At 37.6% G+C, this 25,718-nt stretch overlaps 1 protein-coding gene across 17 annotated transcripts in view; it reads right to left on the bottom strand.

The window, feature by feature from the left end:
• PCM1 (pericentriolar material 1) overlaps positions 1-16,621 on the bottom strand; it is a 41,020-nt gene extending 24,399 nt beyond the window's left edge. For 6 of the 17 annotated variants that reach the window (XM_040063834.2, XM_058420534.1, XM_040063845.2 and 3 more), the window contains exons 1-13: positions 16,413-16,619; positions 12,465-12,583; positions 11,618-11,863; positions 10,217-10,489; positions 9,523-9,693; positions 9,231-9,347; positions 5,743-5,920; positions 4,652-4,761; positions 4,000-4,216; positions 2,591-2,789; positions 2,123-2,299; positions 1,286-1,443; positions 857-1,071 (exon numbers count right to left, since the gene is read on the bottom strand). In XM_040063834.2, the coding sequence (XP_039919768.1) occupies positions 857-1,071; positions 1,286-1,443; positions 2,123-2,299; positions 2,591-2,789; positions 4,000-4,216; positions 4,652-4,761; positions 5,743-5,920; positions 9,231-9,347; positions 9,523-9,693; positions 10,217-10,489; positions 11,618-11,863; positions 12,465-12,560 (2,157 nt within the window). In that variant the 5' untranslated portion in view covers positions 12,561-12,583; positions 16,413-16,619. Of the gene's footprint in view, positions 1-856; positions 1,072-1,285; positions 1,444-2,122; positions 2,300-2,590; positions 2,790-3,999; positions 4,217-4,651; positions 4,762-5,742; positions 5,921-9,230; positions 9,348-9,522; positions 9,694-10,216; positions 10,490-11,617; positions 11,864-12,464; positions 12,584-16,412 lie in introns of all 17 variants that reach the window. The other 11 variants (XM_058420533.1, XM_058420535.1, XM_058420536.1 and 8 more) reach the window with 5 other exon arrangements.
• Positions 16,622-25,718: the final 9,097 nt, after the last annotated feature.

Here is a 25,718-nt window from a genome sequence, read left to right as displayed (position 1 = left end):
TCCAATTTATACCACTGCACAGTAAGCATCTCTATAGTGATGATAAAAAACAACACTGATATAGATGCTGAGAAATTTCTGATAGAAATATTATCTTGAAATAACAATATTGTGTTTATACTGTTAATATTGTAAAACACGGGTTCCAACTGAGCTTGATTTTAAAGTTCTCACACAGAGCCTTTTCATTTCTGACACACCTGTGTGTATCCAGTATGCAGAGGTGGTGCTCAAATGTGACCTTTTGAAGGGACATCAGATCCATGACATTGTGCTACTAACATCACTAAATTAGCGAGATATTGAATATTCTCACTAAATTAGTGAGACATGTTAAATTAAAAACACTTCCAATTTATAGCTGGCCCTCAAAACTCTTGAAATAAATAAAAGCACTGCCTTCAAACCAAAATGCTGCAAGTCCAACATGTTACAATATCCAAAGATTTTGATGAAAAACGGTCTTCACTGATTGAATGACATCATAAAAACTATAGTTCAAAAACCTAAATGTGCTGAATGTTCACTATAATCTTAAAAATGTCTAATATTTTTAAAAATAATACTGATCTACTTCTTGGTTTTTATTTTATATTTTATATTGTATGTCCAGTGCTAAGGTTAAATATTAAGACCACTGTTCTCTTAGGCTAGCACCCTCCAAGAAAAATCCCTGAATTGAATTCTAGAAGTAGCACCCTTGAATTCAGAAAAATCAAACAGTATCCCTTTTTCCCTAGCCTAAAAAAAAGCATTTTAAATGTTGCATTAAGCAGTCTTTCCCTATCAAAAGTTACACATTACATGAAATAATGAATGCTAAATTTTTGTGCACAAGTTTATATTTATATCATACCTGCACCATAGCAGCAAGGTTTTGTAACTGTCTAAGCTTCTGTTTTGCAGCTATAAGTCTATTGATCTTCTGCTCAAACTCAGCATCTCCAGCAACATCACCCAGGCTACTTCTGTGAGTAGACAAGGAATCTTCACTAACTCTATCTTCTTCCACTTCATCATCTTCACCTTGGGGTAGATCCAGGTGTTTGTCATTTTCCCTATTATGACAGTCTAGAAACAGGGAGAGGCGGAAACAAAACAACACCAAAGACACATTATTGAACTTCTGAAGTCCACTGTAATTACTGGACATTAGAAATATTTTAACTTAAATGATCAGGCTCTTGAATATTCTGCTCATCAAACAAGAATCTCCCAAACTCTGTGCAGCTATCAGTGTTATTTGAGCTAAGAAGTAAAATTACTGGAAGAATTTAGAACATACCTAAAGTAGAAGACATTTTTAGAGTCCTTATATTAGCAGCAGATCGGTTGTTTATTTCACAGTCTGTATTAAGATGTCTTCCATCTCTGTTATTAGTTCCACACTGTACATTTGAGTTGCTATTTATTTCACTCCAACTACTGATTCCCTGAGGGTTTCTAGGGTAAAATAAATTACTCATATTAACTTTTTAAAAACTGACAGGGATACAATTTTACTTTATCCTTTTTAGGAATGGGTGTTCTGACCCCTCCCCCTAAAGAAACCAACAAACCACCCGAAACAAAAAAAACAAACAAACTACAACTCCATATAAAATCAGTCCAGACATTGGGAGTTTTTCCACATTCTCCAACAGATTTTTTTTTTAAACAATCAAAGAAGCTTTAAATTATCCCCTGCTAGATCTGCAACAATACATTAGGCCTTACAGGTATAAGTCTACGTTATAAAAGCTTATACACAAAGGTGCCAGACTGTAGCTGTAAATGCCTCTGTAAACGGAAAGGTTTTTTTACTCCAATTCTTTAGTCTAAGACTAATCATCCAGTGAAATTCCATATACATAATTCAGTACTTAAACCAAAAGAATTACAGATTTTTGAAGTCTTATAGCGATTTTCTAAATGTTCATGCTAATCTAAATAAAGAAGACACTAAGGATTAGATAATTACTAAATATCTGTGTAACAGCTACCTCAAATTAAAAAATGCAATTTTGTTAATGTAATAAGCATAGATTTTTTAGTAACTTCTGGTTGACTCAATAATGTATTGCAGGTTTCTTGAAGCAACAACTCAGCTACAAAGACTTTGGATAACAAAAAATACAACAACCTAATATTTGTAACAGGCTGTGGATCCTCATGTTCAGAATCACTTTCTGATTCTTCTGTTTCTTCCTCCTCCTTAGTGTTTTCATTCACAGCATCTGTCATCATATCAGATGTCTGCTCATAGTAGTGAACCAATTCACGTAACTCATTCAGCCTCTTACGAACCTCATTTAGCTTCCTGAGGAGGAAAAAAAGAGTATTTAATCTGTTTTGGCATATTAACCAAGTCTATGTAGAGTTAAAAAGAATATATATAAAGTTCTTAAGAGTTTACTGCCAGTTTTTAAACTATAAGAACTTTCCACTTAAAGCTCTGAATTCAGTTAACTGTATTAGATTGTTTACTAAGTAGTCTGTAATACTAAATTAGGTAGATCAAAAAATGGAAATAGTTACTTAGCACAAAACTTATTAAAAAAGTAACACTCCAAATTACTAAATCAAATGGTGAAAATAAAAGAACTTTTACTGAAGCTTTTCTGTTGGATTTAGATTTTCATCCTCTTCACTCTCATTTTGAGAAACCAGGGAATCAGGAGGATAGGGAGCAGATGCTAGAGTATTTGATTCACCGTTGACAACAGTTATTATGCCTACAGGACCAGAAGCAGCTGAAGTTGTACTTCTTTGGTCAATACTCCTTTGAGGAGAACCTGAAGCAGAAAAAACTACAGAAAAGAAATACAGCTTATGTGAACAATTTGTCATAAGGAATCTGTTTAACTGAATTATATTAAAATAACGACAGAAAATATTACCAACAGGCAAAAGAGTGGTTAATAACTTCTTTCCTTAGCAAAACAAAAGTTTTTTCTTAAGTTTTGTTGCAACCAATGTCAACAGGCAGTGAGTAATAAGGTAGCTTTTGTAAAAAAGATTTCTGTTATTCCCTTTTAGATTTATCGAATGTTAGAAGTAGAAGCTTTCATGCTGTAATTCTGCCCATAGTTTTTTTAAGGGTTTACTTAAGGCTGCATTGCTTCTTTATAAAAATGTAATATTTTAGAATTTTGATTAAAAGAAAATCCCGAGCAAATTTTTCACCTCCGCTGAACTCTTTTGTCCATTTCCTGGATGTTTGCTTCTTCCAGCTATGTGAAATCATATCCAAATATGTTCATATTGTATGCATTAAAAACATATAGAAAAATTGGGGTATAGTAACGTAACTATTAAATCAGCATGTCCTTCTCCAAGTGCATGCCTCAAGACCTCATTTCTCACAGAATATGCTATGATCACCCCTCACAAGTTCCCAGCTACAGGACAAAATTCACCAGTACAAATGCATTGCTAGAAACAAAGAGCAAGGGCAGCAAGTGGATAGGCCTGCATCAATAAAGAGAGCACAAAGCCATTAGAAGAAAAGGCCAAAGCTCTAGTCCAGTCAGACAGGTAAGGCTCTCTAGAATAGCCTGTGATTGAAGTCCCTGCCACAAGTGCACATGAAAGCCTTTTGACAGAGAGGGAGCAAAGCCCTATTGCCATAAAGCTACAAATGCATGAAGTGCCAAGTACACAAATGCAGATGTACTGTGATAAAAACACACAAAGCTCAAGTTCATATGGCGCTTTTTTTCACAAGCCAGATGTGTCACAAACAAGCCTTGAAGAAAAAAATCCATCACATTCTCACATTAGTCAATTTCAATGTTATAAAACAAAGTGCTAATAGACAATTATCATCACTTGTAGAGTTCTTCATTAAGACAGAAACTTATACAGCATTAAAACCCATTTACATTAATACTGGCCCAGCACAGCTCTTACCACCAGCATTTTATTGACCAATTACAATCTGAAAGAAAATGTTACTGACATGCACATTAAAACCATTGTATTAATGAAAAAAATGCAATTCTGCCTAGATTGACTTACAGGAAGAGTTATTTAGATGTTGGTCACGAAGTGTATGAAGTTCTCCTAATAGTTTGTCCATTTTTTGCTTTTTACCCTGCAACATTCGCATCTTATTAAAAAGCTGTGCCTTCTCATCTGACTGGTGTTCAGACATGGAAGAGTTTCTGCTTTGTGAAATCTCTCTGGTAAGTGAAAGGCTTTCTGCTTGCCTTCTGTTGTCAGGCACAGACTGCGTCTAAAAAGAGTAATTCCATTTTATTCAAAGTACTACCAAAAAAGGAAAATGAACTGTGAGAAACAAAAAGTTTTCTTATGGGCCTTCCATATGCAACACCAAAATCAATACCAAAACCAAGAATATTATAAAGGGAAATATACTGAAAACACTCTAATGACATCCCAATTATGAACTGAGTTAATAATAAAATTGCAATAAAGAAACTACTCCTCTAGACTTTCATGGAAACCCATGAGACAGAAACAAAGCATAGATCAGTCAGCTAATAACCTTAAGAATTTTCAAGTTCGCTGAGTTTTCAAGCGTGGGCGGAATGCTGCTAGTTTCACTAGCAAATGCACACAGATGAGCAAGACAAACATTTAACTACATTGTTAAACAGTATAAAAACTGATAATGGCAAAATCTATACAGTACAATCTCAGGACTGACCTGAGAATCATGAAGTTGGTTGTGAAAGCGTTGAATTAAGTCATTCAATTCTTCATTCAATTCTGATGTAAGACTCACTCCTGAAACACTACCTGTAGTTTCTGTTACAACTGGGCATACAGAAAAAGGGGAAAATTAAGTATTTTTCCACAGCAATGAAATAAAAGCTATTTAAATAAAAATGTGTCGTTTAACAACACTATCAATATACTGACCCTCTAAAAATACATCATGTATTTTTAATTTTGTGTCCTTTCCACCAGCTTTACTCTTGAAAGATAACTTCTGCTACAAAAATACTAACAAGACAACTCAGAACTGCTTTGTAAAGAACCATACAAAAGAACTTTAGGCTTGTTCTGTGTTTTGCTAAAAAGGTCAGAGCAAAATGAACGCAACCACTTTGTCTAAGGCTGTAGAAACTTATTAGAAATAAAACTGCAATTATTTAATATAGCTAAACTAAAAACTGTGCATGTAATTTCACTTTCTCAAAAGAATACATTAACAGGACACCAAGCTTTCATGGTAGTGTAAGTTGCAATATTTACATCTGCAAATGGAATCTTGGTGGTTTGATGGTCAAAAAGCTTTATGAGAGAAATAAATTTGCAAGAAAGCTTTTTTCCCCTACCTCAAAGTTCATATACAAACAGTACTAAATATGCAGTTGAAAAACACAAATAATTCTTATTTCTCCCCAAATACAAACCAACAGTTCATAAGAAAAATCAAGCACAAATATTATTAATTTTCACCAAAGATTATGACTTTATTACCCACATAGTAAAGTTTCACTGTTTTCAAATTTTGAAAGCATTTACTTTGCCGCAAGTTGAATTTGAATCTTAACATTGGGTAGACCAATTCTTAGGAGAAAACCCCACTCTTTTAGGATTTTAGAGGTAAACCACAGTAATCAGCTCTGGGTTTTTAACTGACATATCATTTTATAATGTTACATTGTCCACTCTTCAGAAGCAGAGGCTTTGCAGTAATAAAAGCCTTTTCAATGTGTATCTCACAATTCCAGCTTTAATCATTCAGTCAGCATGCCAACATGATGTAAGAGACACCACCATTCCACATACCAGAATCATCCAGGACAGCAATGGCTTGCTCTGCTTTATGTTGCAAAGCAAGAAGAGCTGCCTGTCTTCCTTGAAGAGCCTTTAATTGCTCCTGCTGTTGTAGCATCCTTTTCAATAAATCATGCTGTTTCTTCAAGTTCTCCAACTCCTCTTTAGCTTCCTGTTGAGGATCTCTGGCCTGCAAGAGATGGAGCAACATTACCATAACTACAACCATTTATCTGTTGAGAAAGAGTAAAATTAGCATCAAAAAAAGCATAACTTGCCTATAAATGAACAGTCCGGTTAACAGAAAAAAGTAAAAATGAAACAGCTTCACCTTTCTGATAGTCCTTTACTTAAAATAAAAATTCAGACATCCCATAGGAAGAAGCTTGTACCACCCAGACATGCTTATAGCTCCTGAGGGTTTAAGTTTTCTACCATGACCCAAAGACTAGCCCAAGCCTCCCTCTGTCTTCTAAACTATAACAGTGGATATTAAGCTTTAAGACTGCTAAAGGTAAGCGAGATAAGGCATTGTATCATGAACTATACAAAACACAAGATCTGAATTGATTTACGGCCCTAAAATCTCTTAAGTTTTCAGCAGAATGCTTTAGGCAGTAACTCTTCAAATATATGTGTTCTGTGTGCTGTATTTATGGCATTAATACTAGAATATGCCAGGTTTGGGTCAACCAATTTCATAACAAAAACACACACAGAATCCTCTCTACATTGTTTTCAAACAATATTTTGAGATAGTTCTGAAAGAATGAAAGCATGCTGAGCAGTTAAAATATATTAAAACTCAAGTTATTTTCCTCATCCTATGCTAATCAGGACTTGGAGAGGTGCATCAAAACTTTTATTCAAATTAAGTATTTTAGTAAGACATCCACAGTTAAGATCCTGATCCTGTCTGAAGCTGCATTACTGCACTTTGCAGATGAAATCACAGAAAATAACAAGCATTTAAGAAGAACACTACTAACTTGAAAGCATAATCTTCTATCCACGTAGTATTAAGCTACTAAAGTAGAAAATTCCGTCCAAATGCTCTGCATCAAATGTCAGAATATAAGCCAGTATCATATTAACTAGTTCTGGTTACTAAGGAATGTTCAGCTTTCCAGCAGAGAAAGCTGAAAACATCCAGAATTCTAAACTCCTGGAAGTGTCACTAAAAGATGCACTGCAACTCACACTGATGATTGCTGTTAAACTCTCACCTCTCATATAAACAGCACAGTAGAGTCAAAATAGATCACACACTGAAATCAGCACAGGGAGGAACAAGGGGAAGAAAGGAATCAAGGGTGTATGTTTCAACCCACCCACCTATGAAATAATCCAAACATTATCTTAAGTACCATATTTGCTTGAGTTCATGAAAGTTGCATTAACAAATTTTTCAAACTTAGTTCTGCATTTAGACTACTAAGCTTGACAAAACATTAAATTCTTCTATTAAGTCTTATTTTAGGGGAAAAATGATTGAATTTAAGACTTGTTAAAAATTCAATCACAGGAATGACAATGATATAGAAAGGCTCATAATGGATAAAAAAAGACGTTTTAGACACTGTGCCCCTTCAAAGTCTTCCCCCCTTCCAACCAAATATTCCTACCAACAGCTATACAAAAACACTTGTGGAACAAGTTAAGGCTACTAATTTCTAATTAATTTCCTGTATTTGGTATTAGTTTAAATGTGCATTGGCAGACTATTAATGTAACCATGACAAGTGTCTGAAAGTCACATTTACAGCATGTTTTCCCAAGAAGGGTACAACAAAACTTAGAAGGATATTTTACATAAAATCACAACACCTGCTGTACAGTTATATCAATGCTAACAATTCAGAAGAAAAGGCTGTGAAACATTTCTATTCAAAGAAAAAATATTCTAGACAAAGAAGATTAATTCAGTGAAAAGACAACTGGATACAGATAAGCAATCCAGCGGGAACATTCACTGTAAGTAACAAGTACATTTGAAGCAATTAATAAGGGAGATGGGGGGATGGGGAAGACTAGCCTGTATAAACCCTATTTGAGGCTAAAGTAACATTTTGAAGTGTACCTTTGAAAGCAATCCATGATCCTGGCTATTAATCCCACAAGGCCAGATTTCCCTGTCATTCAGAGCAGCTCTTTCACTTTTCCCTTTAGGGCTTGGTGTAACATCAATGTCTGTAACCTGTTCTCGTGAAGCTGAATTCCCTAGTTTGTCCTCAATGCGGGGCCGACAACTCAAACTAAAAGATACCTCCTATATTGAATAGTTTAGTAAGTTAGATTTTGAAAATGTGCTCCAACTTAGCATGCATTTTTAAGTTACAAACCTACCCACTTCATCCTGTCAAATAATGAAAACTAATATCTAAAAACATTTACTAAAGATGAAGACATTTTTAGTCATTCTTAGAATTTGTGTAACAATAAAGCTCCATATAGCAATCAACATTATATGACCAGAAGTATGCGCTCTGCACGTAAAATATTCAAGCTGCATGTAAAGAGAGCTTAGATGCAAAATTAAGAGCCAAACAAAAAAACTTAAGTGCAAATTTTGCAAATATTAAGACAAATGCAAGTTTACATCGATACTTCTTAAAAAACAAACCTGCCGTTTTCTGCATTTTCCAAACTTAAATTTTTTAAGGTAAAAGTGCATCTTCCATGTCTATCATTTTATTTCTTTACAGGGATAGAGTTCTTATAAAGCTAATAATAATTACAAAAGCTTCTTAATGTTTTAACCGTTTTATTTCCAAGCAGGTAAATTCGCCTCATCCATAGGACATTCAGTGTGCAACCTGGCCAGAAAGAGTACCTGCTCTCTGGTACTTTCTTCAGCGTAATAGAACAGAAGACACTGAAGTTATTAAAATGCTTTTGTATCTACTACAAGATATGTTTACCATGTTAAAAAAAAAAAAAAAAAGTTTTTATAAATAAAAAGGAAGATTGGACTGTTTATCTCAGCACTAAATTCAGAACACAATTTCTAAAGACATGCCCATCTTTCCAAGAAAGGAGAGAAACTTATGTATTAGGTCAATATGTCTATTGTATCACTAAGATGCTCGGACAACGGCCCACTAATGACAGATTTCTAACCCTTCCCTCATCCAACATCCCAAAATTTTCCCCACTAACAGAAACAAACCTAGAGATGAAAAATGGTATAGAAAGGTATTTCTTCCTACATCAAGTCAGTGAATTCTCTGCCAAAGTACACATTTAAGTCTTCACTGTACTTCAAAGAAAAGAATGAAAATTTAAAAGATTCTGCTGTTATGACAGAATTGTTACTTTTTTTCTTGTATTAAAAAAAATAAACCCACACATGCATGGACACCTCCTGAATGGAGTGCCTGGGAATTTACTATTTTTTAACTGAACTGCAGATTATTACACTAGCATAAGACTCATTAAAAAAAAAAAACAAAACAAAATAAAGCCCTCATTTCTAACTTAATTACTAAAAGGCAGCTTACCGTGGTATCTGAAGCCTCAGACTGCACATCAATGTTTAGCGATGTGCTCTCACCTACAGAACCAGATCCCACAGCTGAATCTATAGTCCGAACATCATCCTCCTCATTTTCTCTAGCCTGAAATATTTCATTGGCACAAATCAAAAGCTATATAAGGGGGCAGTAAAAATGAATTATGGAAGGTACTACATACCGAAATCAACACCCTCAGTATCACCATCAAAACATAAAAGGTCAACTCCTAAAGAAAGCTTACAGTGCAGAAACAAACATATTATGTTCTCAAACTTACAAGCATCTTTTGCAAAAATTTCAGATAGGATTTCTCCTGCTCTTTAAGGTCATCTATAAGGTGTGATAAACGCTCAACATTGGCCGATCTTTCATTTTTCTCTACAAGATCATCCCGCATGGAGCTGGCCTTAGCAATATAGTCGCGAATCTGAACTAGTCTGCTCACAATCTGCAAAGACACTGAAGTTACTGAATGCATTCAGCTCCGACTGCAATGTATTCAACGCACAAGACACAGTGATAGCAGCAGCAAAGGAGTAATGAAAGGGGGACATGTTAGTATGTTCACTCCTATGAGCACTCTTCCACAAGTGGTTAAAAGTCAGCAACCTTTGTAAAGATAGATTTATGCATGCGGGAAATTGCAAGGCTGAAGCACAGGGCTTCTGGTCAACACAGGCTAAAACACAACTGAGCTCATCAACATAGGAAAAAAGTCAACTTGCGAGAGCACTTTCTGGAACCATGTGAAAGGCAACCAACCTCTAAAACGAAAATTATTATTACTTCTGTTACCAACAAGTAGATTTCTAAAGAATAGTAGATGATTAAGTTCAGTTTCACATTTTCAAGTTTCAGAAGAGGAGGAAGTTAAATATTTCCAGTAAAGATCTATACTTTGAAGAAATTTAGAAAGCAGCACTCAAGATTAAGAGTCAATATTCTGCAGACTTTATAGGCTGGGTAAATACCTGGCTACTATCCATTGTTTGTTCTCCCCTTCCATCTTCTTGAGCAGACACTTGACAGTTTTGCAGGAAATCCTTGCTTACAGCAGCTCCAAACAACTCTTTACACTGTGCTGATACCCCACTCTCCTTTTTTTGGGAACCTGAGGCAGGATCTTTGCTTTTGTTAGTGTTAATCTGCAGTGACAGGAAGTTGAATGGTTTTTTGTTTTCATTAAGTTGACGTTTGTTATTAGCAGCCGTTGCCCTGCCTTGAGAATCACTTCCAATGCTTCTCTATATACAAACAAAAGAAAGAACAATTGCTTTATTTTTTCATCCAATATGTTCTCAACACAGCTTTGTTTCCCTGCTCATATTACTATTTCTACAGTATTATTAGACTGATTTTGAAGTTATCTAATTAATCACCAACTGGCCAAAAGTTAGCTGAATACAGCGTCAATGATTTTTTGCCATGAAGTTTTCAGAAAGCAAATCCATCCTCCCAGAACAATGAGAAGCAAAAACGTTCTGTAGTTTCTCAGAATTTAGCTCCTCATTTTTGCAGCGACGTCAACCTTTACTGTAGCAAAAGGCATTCTACTTCTCCAGGTACATTTGAGAAAAGAACAGTAATAAAAGTGCAACATATTCCTGTGCAGAATATAATACCTCAGAACTTCAACTTCTCTTTAAAACCTTGCGAATAGCAATTTGTTGCCCTAATATACATTTGAGGAGGAAGTTATGCCCAGCCCTTAACACAATATGTAAGTCAGCACAATGAATCACACTGGAAAGACTCCTCACAAGTGAAGAAGTTAGCAACAACCTTTGGTAAAGATGAACTAGCCTCTGTTCTGAAACTGTTAACACAAATTTATGCCTTGTTCCAAAAGAATGAATCCCTCATACTTTTCCTTAGTTTTGGACACAGGAAGGATGAATGTGCTTGTATTTCCAAAAGAGTAGTTACAGCTCAAGAATTTGTGCCATAAAATTCTCTACTGATGAGCAGTTTTTAATGATACTCCTCTGCTTAATCCACAAGGGTAACAATGTTCAGGATCACGAACTGGCAGTTCAAGAACAGACTTTCAAAATAAGGTAACAGCTATTTTCAAGAAGCACGCAAGTTCAATGAGTAAGAAATACTGCTCCGAGGATACAGGAATTTGTTAATGGTTGAGAGCAAGAAAGTGAAGACAGCTAGCACAGAGAGAAACGCCATGGTCCTAAACTTTCCCTTATTTTCCGAAGGTCAAAACTAGCATTTTGATTTAGTTGTCATGGTGCCTGTAAGGGTGTTTTTTAACCTTGATCACTTATGAAAGTATTCTTTACTCGTCTGTCAGTTCATTAAGAGATAACTGAATACATTTGGGAGTCACATTTCTAGTGGGAGCTAGTATTCGCACAAACCTGATCCAGATCACTGAAGTTTATTCTTTGTTTAAGCCTTTCTAGTTCAGCCTGCTCTGGAACAGACATCTGAGTCATGTATCGAGCATGAGGAAAACTATGAGAAGTTCTGGTCTTCCGTCGCTCCATTCCAGGTGAAGATTCTGGAGATATGTCATTAGTAAGTCTTGTTTCACCTTCCCCACTAAGCTTTTTCTTGTTCTTTTCTGAAGATCTGTTTGCTTTCTTCTGTTGACCTCCCCAGTCCTTAAGGGGAAGGAGAGAGAATAAAAAATCGTATTTGTTACCCACACAGACAAAAACCAAATGTTTGCGTTCTGTGAGAGAGTTTATTTCCATTTTAGAAGCAAAGACAGCTAGCCACATTGAAATATGCAGTAAGTTTTCTACAGCACACGACACTTCACAAGATAAAATTTTCTCCACTGCATAATTAAAACTAGCTTGTCAGGAAATCCTAAATGCATTTCATCCAAAATGCATTAAATTAATCTCAAATGAAGCTCAAGATGTATTTTTCTTCTTTGCTGGGAACTCTCACTTTCAGGAGTTCAGAACTTTTTAAATTATAGCTTTCACTTTCATGTCGCCTACAATGCTTTTGCGTCTAGCTACTTTATTTACCCAAAACGCTTGCCAGAAATACCTCTATAGACCTCACAATCTCAGAATTATATCCACTGCTTGCTTACATCTGCCTCAGGTTTTCCAAGTAAAGCTGTACTGGATGCAAAGCCCTGCATGATGAGGCTTAGGGGTTTGCATTGTTACCTGCCACAAACAGAATCCAACTGGTAATTCTAAGGTACAGCACCAAATGGTAACAGAAAGAAAAGAGTAATTTTACCGTGTTGTTCAGCCGGTCATCAAGGCTCTCATTGCTCCAGCTGGGCAAGTCCTGATCATTCATGCCTTCTTCAAAGGGCCCACCTCCTGCTGCCATGACAAGCGATCAGTAAAAGCAATCTAGAAGAAGGAGTTGAAGGAATTGCACTGTATTAGAAGCAGTTTACATAGAATATTTTAAAGATTCATGATCTGAGATGACAACTACATATTCATTATAATATGTAAACACAAAGCTGTTTAGGAAACTAAACTCCCCATTTACTATCTTATGTTCCTAGAAAAGTATCAGTGAGAAGAACACGGAAACTGGCATTAAAAAATAAAGAAATAGTAGTTGTGAGTTTGGGTCTTTTAATTTCTGATCTATGAAAGAAAGTTTTTATTTTTTTGAGGCTTTCAATTATCCTCACTTTAAAACAAACTGTACAATGCTCAGAAAGGCTGCTTTGTAATTCATACAGCCTACACTTTCAAGACCAGGGTGATGTCTATTCAATACAGTAAGTGACTTTGTAGACCAAGTATGTCAAAATTTCACATTCATTTTAATACTGAGATGCTGACAACAGAGTACTGAATGACACTCTTGAAAAAATACAGGGAAAATAGACATAAGTAAGAGGATTTTTACTTTCATACCACATGTTAAGCTATTTAAGCAGTGAATGACCTGCCACTTACCTTACAGTTTCTACCAAAACCAAATAAAATAATGTGGGTTTCCACAGAGCTCTGCTGCTCTCCATCAGTGTCACTCTGTGCAGTATAAAGCAACTTAAATGTTTGAAGTTTTCACTTTCACTTCATATTTTGACATTAGGAAAAAAAAAAAAGTTAAAAGTATTCCTTTGTGAGAGTAAAATTAGATTAGCCTGTTCCAAAAGGTGAAGAAATACATAACTATATTTGCTAAGTGCTGCTGGCATGAATCTACTGCAGAAAGGCACAAACTTTCCGTAAGAACTGTCACAGATGCAGAAGAAAAGCAGTCTTGCAGAGATTTACTTTTTCTAGCTCATTTCCACTGCTATGTTAGGACATAATCCTAAGCTTAATTGAAAAAATAAAAATATTGAAAGTGATAGGAACCACTTCTTCAACATTTTACTGCAACTATCTACCTCTAATTTTCAGAGAATGCAGGTGAAAAAATCACCCAAAACTAAAGATTAGGAAGTATTTAGGAGTTTGTTGGGCTTTTATTAACAGCGGTTCCAGAAAAGAAAACAGATTAATCTTGACCTAAGTTTAAAAGCCATCCTAGTACACCTATCTTGCTTAGGTATAGGATTCAATCAAAATCCCACAGTAGAGCCCTCTCAGTGGACACACTTGCACAAAGCAGTATTCCTACGCAAAAACAGGCTATTACTAAAGCATAAAGGAAATGGGATGTACCAGGCATGCTGCTTACACCATAACCACATCTCCACTGGGCAGTGTGCCCGCCTTGGTCATGGTAACACAGTCAGGAGTCATTCCGCTCCTGCCTCTCACAACCACCATCAAAACACAAGCAGAACAGGTGGAAGTGCCTGCTGCTTTGGGAACTTTGCCCTACTGTCCCTACACAGGAACTCATACTCCCTTCTTCATCCCAACAGAACTGCCCACTGGTACATGCAGCCAGAGGGAACCAACTGTGAACCAGATGGCCAACAAAAAATAACAGAAATAATAATAAAAAATTATTTAAAAACCCCAGACACGTTTAGAACCGGATAACTTCCTGACGTGCCTAACTTTATGACTATACAAAACTCATATGTTCCTTCTGTGCAGCTTTCAGGTAATCTGACTTATTCAGTTAAAAAATTAGAACACAATGTCCTTTCACCTTTTGTTTATTTTAATGTAAAAACACAAGCATCCTATAAAAAGTTCACAGGGAAGCTCATGCTAAAGTGTTCAAAACAAATGCATAGTTATCAGTTTAAAACCAGCCATGATTCTAAAGAACTTTCTTTAGTTAAACTGTTCAGCTTTGTAGATGTGCAAGACCCAACATTTCAACAGGCACTGTATCCTGACCTGTCTCACTGAGCATAACGATGAAGATTAGAGGCCATCTGGGTTTACAGTCCAATTCTGTAAGCCGTTTCCTCATCATGTTATATAATTGTACTAAAACCATAGCAAAAGTCGTTTTCCCTACCTTCCACTGTAAAAACAAGTGGCAGTATTCATCTTTACATACACAAGTAACTAATCACACTTATTTCTTTTAAAACTTTCACAAAACCTGCTCTCAGCTATCTTTGCTGTAGGAGACTCTCATTACCTCTGAAGTAAATTCACTGCCCAAGATGGAATATTCTGAATAACAGGATGCTTAAACAAGGAGACTGAGCATACACCAACAATGCCCTGATAAATAGAGCCCAAAAATAACAGTACCTTCATTATTTCCAGCAAGCGGGTTTTGAAGTGTTCTAACAGAACTGTGTCTTTTCCAAAAAGAAAGTTTCTAAACATTCCTATTATAGCCTTTGATGGCTGCAAATGAATTGCAATCAAGCAAGTTCAAAATCAGAAAGCTCTGATGGTATTTTACGTCTTTAACTCAGTTGAAAAACACAAAGAGGTTCAGCTAGGTTTTTTTTTCTTTCACATAAACTTGTGCTTTCCACCTCCACATATACATTTCAACAATAGGCATTTTTCTTTGTTTTCATTTTATCAGCTATTTCTATTAAAAATCCTCTTCTAAAAGCTTTGCTACCTTCTCACTATCCACTTGTCTATCTATGTACAGCAACCCATTGCCAATTTCAGGTTCCTGCAAGTCATAGGATCTGTACAAAAGCTTTTGTGTATGTGCCTACTGCCTTATGACATTTACCAGGGATCTGAGGGAAAAAAAAGAAGACTTTCAAGTATACTTTCTACAGAAATACTAACCTCAGGTAACATGCAGGATTATAGGCAAAACATGTAAGATTAGAGTCAAAACATATTCTGCACATGTAACAGCAATACATACGTAGATCACACAGAAACACTATTTAACATGCAACCAAAACAGAGGTATGTAGTTCAAAAGGCTTTTTTCCTACAGTAAAGATGCTCTTGAGAATTCGTCCTATAGCATTCATGCGAATCCAAGAGCTGTCTAGAGCACCTAATACTGCTAAGAGAAAACTTCTGACAATTAAAAAAAAAATTAAACGGAAAACAGAAAGTCGCAAAAAGCCATCACAAAACCATAAACGCTGAAAAGGGGGCCAAACATTTCTTTTAAAGTTTAGCTTTTTAAGACACGCGCTCCTCACTGGGCATTAACTCCTTAAAAGCAAACCATACAGTATCAGCACGCAAGAGCAGCGAACAGAGCAAATCCTCTCCTGCCGCACCGGGCAGCGCTCACACTCACACACCCTGGCTAGGGGCGGTGTGCCCGGCGCTTCCAGCTTCCAGGGCCGGGGCCTTCCCAGAGCCCGCAGGCTCTGCCGTCCCGACCTGCTCCGATCCCACGGCGGGCCCAAGCTCGGCGGGTCCCGTCGCCGCCAACAGGGCCGGCGGAAAGAGCGACGGCCCGGCGGCTCTGCCGGCCGCACCGCTCGCTGCCTGAGGCGGGCGAGGCGCTCCCGGCCCGGGGGCGGAGATCCCGCTCCTTCTCGGCGCCAAACCCCGGGCGCCGCGGGCTGCGTGGGTAGGCGGGTTCTGCTCAAGGCGCCTCCACTGCCGCGAATGCGGCGACGGCGTCTCCTTGGAGAGCGGGTAACGCGCCCTGCCCAGTGCGAGGGGTGCGGCCCGCACAGCCCGCTGCCACCGCACGGCTTCCCCGCCGCCTCGGACCGGCCTCCGAGCCCACTGCCTGCTGCTCGCCCCCACCCCGACGGGCCGCCGCCCTCCCTCACCGCACCAGCGCGGCCCCGCCGCCACCAGGGGAAAGGGACGGGGAAGAGACAACGCGCCGCGCGAGGGGCAGGAGAACGCGGCTCACCCCGCGCCGGAGGGGAGGTCACCCAGCCTTGCTCCTCCTCCGGCGCCGGCCGCCACTCGCGGGGCCCGGGCTGCCCGGACGAATGTTTCGCTTTCGGGCAGCGGAGGAGCGGCGCGGCCTCGCTTCGCCCGACGCGGCGGGACCGGGCTGGCGGAGGCGCTCACGGCGCTCCTTCCTCAGCCACCGCCGCCATCTTGACCGCCACTCCGCCGGGGGGCGTGGGGGCGGTCCCTGGCGGAGGGATACAGACACAGACAGACAGACACACAGACACACAGACACTCACCGTTACGTGGTAACCTCCACCCGCCCCGGCCCTTGCGCACTGCGCGCGCCCCGCCCGACCCGGACGCCTGAGGGGCGCCCGAGGATCCCCGGCGCAACCGCCGGGCCGTGGGGAGAAGAGCGGTGGGCGAAGAAACTCCAACTCCCAACGTGCATTGTGCGGGGGCGCGGTGCCCCCCCCAGAGCCGGTGGCGATGCCTCCTGGGAGTGGTAGTTTTCCACTCAGGGCACCGTCCCGCCCCATGACGGGACTGGTGCGCATCCATCGCAGTTGTGCCGCCGGCAGAGAATCGCTGAGTGTGTTTTTCTTACAAAATAAAATACGAAAATTATTAGCTAACATGGCTGTGAATTCTGTAAAAGCTTTTGCCTGACTGGAAGACTAGTAAAATCACGTCGAAATCTTAATCATGAACAAGAGCTCTTGCCCTCGTTTGGAGCAGCATCGAACACTGTTCCTGACACCCTTCGGCTTGTTTTGCTCCTTGATTTGTGGCATGGAGTGTACGCATCTAGGTTCTTTATACATTCCTTTGGGGAAAAAGAAAGTATAAGTAGAGGGTAAAAAAACAATAGTTGTGCGTAAAAACTTGTATGCTGTGCTTGGTATTTAACCAAAGTTGTTTTTGGAATCACAGAATATCCTGAATAGGAAGCGAGCCTTTAAGATCCAACACCGGCCCTGCACAGGACGCTCCAAGAGCCACACCATGGACCTGAGAACATTGTCCAAACGCTTCTTGAGCTCTGTCAGGCTGGTGCTGTGACCACTTCCCTGGGGACCCTGTTCCAGTGGCCAACCACCCTCTGGATAAAAAACTTTTCCTAATATCCGACCTAAAACTCCCCTGACGCAACTTCAGGCCATTGCGTCTGGTGCTGTCACTGGTCACCACAGGGTGCCCCTCCTCTTCCCCTCATGAGGAGGCTGTTGCTCCTTCAGGGGACTGGGCTTGGATAACGCACTCAGGATATCTGTTTCAATGAAGCTGGTATCGTTTCTATGACTTTCATTTGGGGAGGATGGTCCCTTGTCAAAATGAAAAAACCCAGCATTTTCAGCATTTACATGACACTGAGTTTCTGAAGCAAAAGCATTTAGCATTCACATAGGCGTCATAATTGATCCTGCTAGAGAAACATTCTACCGGAACAACATGGAAATGTAGCTAGTCCCCATCTCTCCCATATTAGGACTTATACTAATGTATTTTGCTAAAGAAAGAAAGAAAAAGAAAGGATACATTAATTCTTTTCAATGACCCATTAATCTATCTGTAATCTAGAAAAGGAGCTAAATAATTAGAAGAGTCAAAATAAAGATGTTTCAATAAAAGTAATTTCGTTATTCCCCCCTATTGAAGAAATAGTTCTGGCAATACTCGAGTGAGTGGAAGAAGTGAGTGTAAGAATGCCTGTTAGGGCAGAATCTTTCTCTCATTTCTACCACGAGCTACTTGACTGCATAGCCACAAATTAAATCACTTTGAAAACAATCTACAACAGTTTGATGGAAGCTCTCTGTGATGAATATATATTATCAATTTCTACTGCAGTTCTGCAGCTAATAAAGAAATTAGTTTATCAGCATTTTTATTATATTTTTAGGTAATGTCCTATTTTTGTGAACTCTGGTATCATGCCTGGATATTCATCTCAGCACTGGCAGTGTTGCTGTTGACAAGATGCTTTCTATTGTCGCAGTGCCAAATCTCCCGTAGCATGGCAGGTGGAGGCAGAACTTAAAGAAAATACTGCCCTTACTATAATTACTGTTGTGTTGTTGTTGTGTTGTTTTTTTTTTGTTTTGGTTTTTTTTTTTTTTTTTTTTTTTTTGCTGTGCCTTATTCTTGAAATACAGCTCCCTCCTTCCTGTTTCATCTTCCAGGGGAAAAAAACAAACAAACAAACAAACAAAAAACCAAACCAACAAACAAAAAAACCAACAACAAAAAAAACCCCCTTACATAAAAAAGTAATGCTTTGTTCCTTCTTGACATTTGGAGGATGATTTTTCTCTTATTTTCTGCCTCTGTTCTTGAATTGGCTGCAAACTTGTTTGTGTGGGTTTTTTTCCTTTTGTTTGTTCATTTTAGAAATTATTCCTCAGAACCATTTTTCATTTGGGATGGAGAATTTGAAAAGATACAACAGGCACAAAAGAATCGTGGATTGCACTGCAAGAAGCATTATTTCCAGTAGGTGGTTCTCCACCACTGTTGTAAAATAACATCTCAGTACTTGGGAATGATTATGAGGCAAAACTCTTATGGCTTTAAGAATGTCTTGTTAATTAAATAAAATAAATATTTGGGGGGGAAGTCCTATATCAGTGCTAATGAGGTTCTGGACAGACAGAAAATAAACCCCTCTACAAAGATCTCTGTTTTAAGCACTTCCCTCAGCAGACATGCTAATGAGTGCATCCTCACAGAAACTGAATGGATTACCTTTGAGATAGCCCAGTTTAATTAGGATTGAAAGCCATGTCAGAAAAGTAATTCTATTTTCCTTACACAACTGATGGCTGTATCTTGCTAATTTTACTTTATCATTCCAAAGTGAAAGAAAGCAAACAAAATACAGGTATGTAAGGACTGGAGACAAGAAGAAGTGAAAGATTAATGTTTTACTGAGACAGAGGAGATGTGAGAAGCATCTGGGAGAGCGATTTTGAAAGGCCAAAACAAATATACTAATTAATTGAACATCTGGTTCAAGCAGTAGTTGTCCATTTTTTTCCTGATTTTATGACAAAGAGGTTTTTGCTCCAAAATTTAGCTAAAAATTATCATTCCACCATAATATGGTTACACACTGACTGCCAAGCTATTATACTTAAAGGTATTTTTTCTTTCTTTGCATAGATTTAGATTGGAAATATCTTTTAAGGCATTAACAAAGAGTTTCAAATTGATTTATATAGGAAGATGAAGTGTCCACTTGTCCCTATGAGATCTGATAACAAGTTAAACAGGTGTAAGGGGAGAGGCACAGGTTTAGGCTGGTCAAGATTCACCAATTTCATATTAGTGAAGAAACTAGGACAAAAAGGGAAAACATTTTTGATGATCCACTCAAGCAAAACAGCAATCAGAAACAATAAAGGAAAGAGGAATTATTGGAATGACTGGTATTAGCTAACTTAATCAGATCCCAGAAAAAATCTCAGATGAAGAATGGATGGGATCCCCATTGTAAACCTTTTCCACATCCTTAAGGGTGCAGAAAGTAATCCTCTTGATGCTGCTATTATCTCACCAATCTGTAACATTTGCTGTTACATGCACTCCAGGTATTACATTCTAGTAAAATATTAGTGACTGGAGTCAGACCAAGTGATAAAGTGATGGAAGGACCCACAAGACATAACCAATTTTGTTTTATTAAATACACTTATTTCACACAACTAGAGCACATCAGGATCACCAATGCTGCCCTACCTAGAAGCTCTAAGACCGCATTTTTTCTCATTGCCCTCTTTGAAGTCAGACTCCATTAAAACCTATTTTTAAAACTTTTAAAAGAGGTCTATATAGCACAGAAGTTGGCAAGGTTATGATTATTATTTCATTCTTTAGAAATAAAATTTCACAAACATCATGCAAATATGGGGTTTAATCTGGATGTACCTCCATGTTTTTTAATTCAACATTATATTTGATACACTAATTACATAGTCTAATCTCCTTTTTTTTTTTCTTTTTTTTCCCCCTATTTGTAGCCATTAGCATCTTCAGTTTATTCCTTGGCCAACAAAGATAATCCAAGAAGGAACAAAATACTTCAGTTGTTCTGAAATGACAGATTTGACTTAATCAGGTGTATCTGCAGATTCTTCAGAAAAGTGAGTAGGAAGAACCTTTAATTCACAATATCTTTGGTGGTTGCTTTATATGAAGATGTTGTCTAGCCACTTCCACATTATTTAGATTTCTGGAGTCACAACATAAATATGTGTTACATTGAACAAATAAGTAAATTAAACAGTTAACAGGAAAAAGAGAAAACTATGATACAGCTTAAAAAGGCCACATTTTTATCGCTGAATTGATTCAAAGAACAAGAATATGAAAGAAATAAGCAACCCCTCCACACACAGAGAAATTATCAGAATCAAGAATTCTCATTTGCAAATTAAAATTCTAAGGGGAAAAGGTTCTTCCTTTTTTTTTGCTTCGTAGCTGGCAATCTGCAATTTATTTGATATCAGTCACTCCTGTATATTCATAACTAAGTGCTTTCTCTGCACTGTATATCTTCAGTTATATTGAAGAGTAACCAGCATTAAAATAGTTAGCATATAAATGCTGCAGTGAATTCTTCAAAGCCACCTAATATTTTTTTTTATATATATTTATATTTCTTTAAATGGGAAGAAATCTGCTGAAGTTGTGGGTCATTTTACAGCCACTAAGCAGTTTGTTAGTGAACATCCAACCCACAAAAAGAAAAAATTCCAAATAATTATGTGGCCTTTTGTTCATAATCAATTGTGCTGACTTCTAATAAAAAAAGTTATAAGGAGTTCCACTGTAGCTATACAGAGTTGATTAATTTTATGATGTTCTGCATTTTATCCTCTGGCAATTATGCTTTTGAAATACATACTTGCTTTTGTGATGCTGGTTTTGCAAGTATAGAAGTAACCAAGTATGATGGTCTTGCATGTCCAATGACTATATACACACATACTTATATATATGCAAGGATTTGAATCAGAGTAATTTTGAAAGGTTTTAAATAAATTTTTAATGTAAATATTTCTGTGACATTCCTAATTAAATTACTTTCCTTGTTCCTTTCTTTTTCTGGTGGTAGAGATTTGGTGCTATGTGGTTCCAATTATACTGTTGATTGGGGCTGGTACAGATGGACAGCAGCACTACATTGATCAATACCAAGGCAGAGGGATTAATCGGTGCACCTTTCCAAAGACATTCCATACTTTTCAAAAAATAGAATATAGGAGAAAGATGTCTTTGAAGAGGGCAAAAGGAGAACTGAGGCCAGCAGGAAGGTTCCTGCGTAAAGAAGGCAGGAGAAGGCAGGATATGTAAGCTGTTCTTCTAAATAAGGCAGAAGATTATGGGTCATGTTCTTTTCTTGGCACTCACACTAAGATCTTGAGCAGGTCACTTTGCCAGATTTCCTCACAACATAGTTTAATTTGTATTTGTTATTATTTTGAGGGTGATGAATAGAAGACAAACACAAGCAAAGGAACTTACTGTGATAATTTTGGTTTTTTTAGAATTACTCGGGGCCACCTCTGAGTCCACTGTTTCTCTGTTTTCTTCAAAGATATGTACAGACCTAGATGTTTGTTAGGTTTTCACCTCTGTGTATTCCATCTATGCTAGTTACACTGTCTTGCTACTGCCTATTGAAAAAGATGGAGGGGATTGCTTATTTTGTATTTCTAATAAGAATTGGTGATCTTTTTCCCATATTTGGTCCGTGATAAAATAATTCAAATATGTTGAATATGTGTGGGTGGTCTTATTAACCATGATAGTGATATGTTGATGGTTTCTGTATTACATATCAAAAATGACAGATTATTAAATTACTAAATTATGCACCTATTTCTTAGAACGCTGCACAAAAATTAGGTAAATTATTTAAAATTTGGGATTTTTTTTTGGTATATTTTATCCATACATCAGAAAATAAGGTGCCTTCATTCTGTTTCTCCAGAATAGGTAAGCTATCTCTAAAAGAGATAAGCTTTTTTTCTGCTTATCTCTTGTTCTCATTAGGGAATTGCATTTATTGATGTAACATTTCAAATTGATCATGTGATTATGTAACTTCTAGAGATCACATACTTTAGAGAACACATGCACATGTTGTGGTAATAGGCCCTGGTCACTGTGTGCAGTATGTTTGGTGAATATCTATAAATATGGCAAAATTTTCATAAGTTTATAGATAGATTGCTGTATTTCTACTACTGCTTTCATTAGGATTGTGACATTTTGAAGACAGCATGCTAAGAAATGAAGAAATTCACATAAATTTTGTGAAGCTTCTTTATTTGTCCAAAAGTAAGCAGTGGCTTGTAGTACTCTGAGTCATCTGACATTGAAAAAGTAAAATATTACTAATAATCAACACAATGAAAGAAGCAGAAGATGAAATACAGGAAGAAGGCAACAATGTCGCAGACCGAGACAAAAATTCAGTAACCCTCAGCAAATGGTAATAACTAAGTGGAGAACTGGAATAGAACATCTCATGAACTTTATGGATTTGTACTGCCAAGAGCATGTCATTCTAAATTTGATCTTGTTTCGTAGCTGTTCTAATGCTCTGGTACAAGATTCTTGTAGATAAATGAGACAGTACACAACAGAAGATTGCTGTCATTTGACTCAGTAGGACTCCACTAAACTGATATGGATTATTGCAAAGGAATAGTGAAATTCCAAATTGCTTTAGTAAGAAGAAATCCAAAGAATCTATTTGGGCAGAAGTATGATAGGGTCTAGTTTTTGTTAGGTGTCTCCAAAGAAACATAAAATATTAACTGTTAATAACTATATTTAACTTTTAAAAGCTTAGTGGATTTTTTTTTTTTTTCCCCAGCAGTCCAAACTGGTGATTAAATCCTTTGTAGCTTTTTATCATTTTATTATCTTGGATATGTGGATCATCTCTTATGTAAATAGAGTTGAAGTGAACTGTTGAACAATTTAAAGTAACTCCACTTAAGCAGATAGAATTGTACTCACTTTCATCAGTAGCCTGCTGTTTAAAGGCGCTTAACATCCATCAGCTGTGCAAACCTCCACAGCATTATGTGTGAGAATCTCATACACAATGCTTTTATTTGTAGAATACACATAAAAAGGGAAGATATAATAGCATCTGGTAAATGGGCACATTGTAAATTATTAAAACTAGTTACCTGGATTTCCTTGCAAAACAACATGCAATTCTTAAGTCAGTCTATTAAAAAATATACACTTTTGGAAAGAAGGATGCCTTTAAAAAATTAACATGCAGTGGTTTTTAGTCATAACACTGAGTTTGGCTTATCTTTTCTTTCAGCTTTGTTCTGTTTCAGAAACAAAATATTGCTGTGGGAGTACCCACATCGTTACTATTTCATATAAAAAACCCTGCAAAGTTAAATTTACTCAGACATCATGGTTTTGATAGAACTGGTCAGGATGGGTTTTGGGGTTGTTTTTTTTTGTTTGTTTGTTTACTTGCTTTTACCCCCCAGGAAAAAAAAAAAAAAAAAAAAAAAGCAGCCTAGCATCAAAGTTATGAAACCAAACTTAGTATTCCATTTTAAAGTATTTTCAATTTATTATTGTAACCATTTAGCATATGTGAAATACCATTTCATTATGGTGGATGCACAGTGTTGGATGCACATTTTCAAATATATTATCTCAGCCAATCCTAGAATGAAACACATTACATATTCTCTATTTTGTCCTTAGCATTACACAAATGAAAACAATGCAGAGAATTGGAGTAGAGGGGCAGAATCACCTCCCTTGACCTTCCAGCTATGCGTCTCTTGATGCTGCTTGGGATTCAATTTGTTTTCTAGGCTGCAAGGACATGTTACTGGCTCATGTTTAGTTTTTCATCCACTAAGCCCGTATCTTAAGATCTGCTCTCGATCCACCCATCACCAGCTGGTATCCATATCTGGGATTGCCCTAAGTTGTTAAACTTCTGCCAGAGTGAAATACCTGGAGAGGTACTCAACTGCAAGTGCTAATGGAAAAAAAAGATCACTGATTTCTTATGCTAGCTACTTCTTTTAAACATCCAAAGCAAGGTATACAGTGGATATAATACAACTGAATGTTTTTACCTTTCTTGGAGGAAGTCTAAACATCTTGATTTAGTAGAAGTGAAAAACAGCATTTTATCCTTTATATATACTCTATGAAAAAAATTATAGAAGGGTTATTAATGATCCTTGCAATGTTTCCTTCACTTCTATGAAAACTCTTCAAAGAACAGCAAATATGAATATTTGTGTGAACATCCATTATTTACTGTCCACATTAAGATCTCAGACATTGTAGAGCCTCAGATCTCCCTCGGTGAATTTCCTAAAAGGGGCAAAGATTCTTTTATGTACCCTGAGTCAGATGTGTTGCAGAAAGTATGAGGAAGATATTCTTCAAGAGGTCAAAACAACAGAAACTTTACTGTCAAACTTCAGAAAACCAGGGAACTTTGGCAAAAGTTGAAAACAACATTCAATCAACATAAAACATTTCATAAAGCAGTAACTTAGCAAACTCTAAGCCCATTCAACCAAGCACTCCAGCCCACCTGATTTTATGTAACTGAAACTTTGAGAAGAGGGAATTAGGGGAAGAAGAAATCAAAAGGGAGAAGAGATACAGAAAAGAACAAAAATAGCTACTGCTGCTGGTTCAAGCAGTGTTTCAGCTGATCAAAACCCAAGGGAGGTAGGGTCAAGGCAATATGTGTGCCTTGTGCTCTGGCTTAAGAACACTTTGTCTTTCCCGAGCCCTTTCCCCAGGTGGGACTTCTGAACTGGTTGCCACTCAGAAGCTGGGTTAGGGGCTCCAGGGGCAGGGTGTGCAGCATGGCCTCTGGTGTGCCAGGGACTGGCAGCCCTTGTGGGGGCTTGGATACAGCCCCAGGGATGGGGTGTGTGGAGCAGAGTGTTGCCTTGCCAGGGAAAGACTTGGTCTGCCCCTTTCCCCACACATTAGTCTGAAATATTTCGAGGCAGCCATCTCCTCCAGTCTCTCACAAATATTTGCAAGTTTTCAGTGTTGGATGTATTCAACAGCTTTAAAAAGACATTTATCTCTTAATTTTGTGCTTACATGACTTGCATTTGTATATTCTTTGAAAGTCTTGTATTTAGCATGGTAATTTTTACAAAACCATTCTGATTATGGGTAGTATATAGACTTCTTGAATATTACAAGTCTCTGACTTGACACTGTGTACTGACTTGACACTATATTCTTGTTTAACTATACCATAATCATGGTTTTTAGCCATCTA

The sequence above is a fragment of the Hirundo rustica genome, chromosome 5 (assembly GCF_015227805.2).
Source record: "Hirundo rustica isolate bHirRus1 chromosome 5, bHirRus1.pri.v3, whole genome shotgun sequence".
Lineage (NCBI taxonomy): Eukaryota > Metazoa > Chordata > Aves > Passeriformes > Hirundinidae > Hirundo > Hirundo rustica.
The sequence above is the reverse complement of the archived record's forward strand: the minus strand, read 5'-3'. Positions and strand labels throughout refer to the sequence as shown.